The sequence below is a fragment of the Buceros rhinoceros genome, unplaced genomic scaffold (genome assembly GCF_000710305.1).
Source record: "Buceros rhinoceros silvestris isolate BGI_N320 unplaced genomic scaffold, ASM71030v1 scaffold31935, whole genome shotgun sequence".
NCBI lineage: Eukaryota > Metazoa > Chordata > Aves > Bucerotiformes > Bucerotidae > Buceros > Buceros rhinoceros.
The window spans coordinates 660-3,010 of NW_010415095.1; the positions used below are offsets into that span (position 1 = coordinate 660).

General features: G+C 58.6%; 1 protein-coding gene across 1 annotated transcript in view; it reads left to right on the top strand.

The window, feature by feature from the left end:
- LOC104494482 (E3 ubiquitin-protein ligase TRIM11-like) overlaps positions 1–2,351 on the top strand; it is a gene marked incomplete at both ends in the record, with an annotated part of 3,213 nt that overhangs the window by 237 nt on the left and 625 nt on the right. The window contains 3 exons of the mRNA XM_010137304.1: positions 972–1,202; positions 1,611–1,765; positions 2,100–2,215. Coding sequence (XP_010135606.1) covers positions 972–1,202; positions 1,611–1,765; positions 2,100–2,215 — 502 coding nt within the window. The remainder of the gene's footprint in view (positions 1–971; positions 1,203–1,610; positions 1,766–2,099; positions 2,216–2,351) is intronic.

Genomic DNA, 2,351 nt, shown 5'->3' on the forward strand with positions numbered 1-2,351 from the left:
CCAGCAGGACTTTGGGAAACTGTCTCCTGTGGAGGGACCGGCTGGGTGAGCATTGGTTGGATGCCGCCACCATGTTGGGATGGGTTTCGCCGGGTTCTCCTTGACTTTCTTCCTCCTCCATTCACTCACATACCCAGTTTCCCCCAGTTAAGACCAGTAAAAAAGACAGGAACCACCCAACTTCTGTCTTGCCTCAGTTTCCCTTCAGCTAATAGATTTGTGGCTCTAATCCGTGTCGTCCCTCACGGTCCAAAGGTTCTGGAGAATGCAGGGTCCAAAGATGGTGGTCTTGGCCACCAACTGCAGCTGAGCAACAGCCACCAAAAAATCACCCATCATACCCGGGGTGGGGCCATCAACGCCCCTAACACCTAACCGAAAAAATCACTCCTTATCCCCAGGGTGGTGCCATCACAGCGCCTAACTCTAACCCATAATCCCTAACCCTACCCCTAACCCCTAAGCCTAATCTATAACCCTAACCCTGACCCTAACCATAACCTAAACCCTAAACCCTAACCCTAACCCCTAAAACTAACCCTGACTCTAACCCGTAACCCCTAACACTAACCTTAACGTTAACCCTAACCCTAACACTAACCCTAACCCTACACAGTAACCCAAACCCTAATACTAACCCCTAACCCTAATGCTAACCTGAACCCTAATGCCAGCCCTAACACAAACCCTAACTGTGATCCTAACCCTGAACCCGACCCTGACCCTAACCCTAACGCTAACCCTAACCCTGACCCTGACACTAACCCTAATGGTAACCCTAACCCCTAAACCCAACCCTAACCCTGACCCTAACGCTAACAACTAACTCTAACCCTCACCCTAACACTGACCCTATCCCTAACCGTAACCCTATCCCTAACGCTAACCCTAATGCTAATGCTAACCCTAACGCTAACGCTAACCCTAACCCCTAACCCTAACCCCCAGGCCGTGCCGGCCTCTCCCCGCAGGAACGGCTGGCAACGGAGAGGCAGAAGGTGGTGGCTGAGGTGGCAGCGCTGCGGCGGAGGGTGGAGGAGCAGGAGCGGCTCCTCCTGGCCCGGCTGTCCCAGCTGGGGCGGGAGGTGGCCGGGCGGCGGCAGGAGAGAGTCAAGGGGCTGCGGCAGGAGGTGGCCATGGTCAGCGAGAAGATCCATCTGCTGGAGGAGAAGTGCCAGCAGCCTGCTGGCGACTTCCTGCAGGTGGGACCATGGGCCACGCCGAGGACCTTTGGCCTCGGGTGCCACTGGTGGCCCCGGTGACACCGGTGACTCAAGTGTCCCAACTCACCATCTTCCAAGACCACCAGCGTGGCCCAACGGCCCCACGTGACTGGTTGAATCCAACCGCGGTGGCGGACGCACCCACCTCCCAACCAATGGCCCCTCTCCCTTCGCATGCAATGGAGATGCAAGGGGCCAGTCCTTGGGTTGTCGTCCAGCCCGGGGCCACCTCCAGGCCCTGGTTGGCTCCTGGTTGGGCGGGAACCCTCTCAGCAGCCAGGTTGGCCATATCGGCAGGAGGTGTCACCATATTGGGGTTGGGGTTGAGGTCACCCCGGAGCTGCTGGTTGGTCTCCAGCAGGGTGACCTGGACCCTCTCTCTTGCAGGACAGCAGAAGCATCTTGAGCAGGTTTGTGGCTCCTCTCACTCTTTTCGGGGTCCTCGTGGTGGGTTCCTCCATGGTGGCGACACCGGTGGGCTCCGAACCACCGACGGGACCCAACGGGAGGTTCGAGCAGGGTGGGGAGGAGCGGGTGGGCTGGTGGGATCTCCAGCATCCAGTCAGACCTCTCCACATCCTTTGGGCGGAACCAAAATGAGGGGTCCTGGAGAAGAAGGCGGGGGGCAAGGGAAGGTGCTGCCTGTGTTTTCCTCCCTACTGGCCACCTTTAGTGTCATCACCGGGGTGTGGAGACACAACGATCCTCAGGGTCAGCAAATCCCCCCACTGAAGTGTCCTCCTGCACACAAGTCCTACCCTGAGGTCTTGCTGGGGAACCCCAGTTGAAAACCAGTTGAATCCCAGTTGGGGTTCGGGGCATGGCAGCGATGGTGAGTGGCAGAAGTCATGTCACGACGGTCCTGCTTCCTTCCAGCCTTGAGCAGGACCATGGCCTGGCACCAGCAGAGGCATTGCCGGAGCCAGGGGAGGAGCCCCCGGGTCTCCCCCCACACAACGTGGCCGTCAAGGAGACATTGAGGAGGTTTCAAGGTCAGTCCGGGGAAAAGGAGCTGGGGCGGTGCCTGTGGGGTGGCTGAGGAACCTCAACGCTGGGTCAACGTCACCTTTGGAAACCACGGCTGGGGTGGGACCAGGGGCGCAAACTGCCAAGAGCTGCAGAGGGACC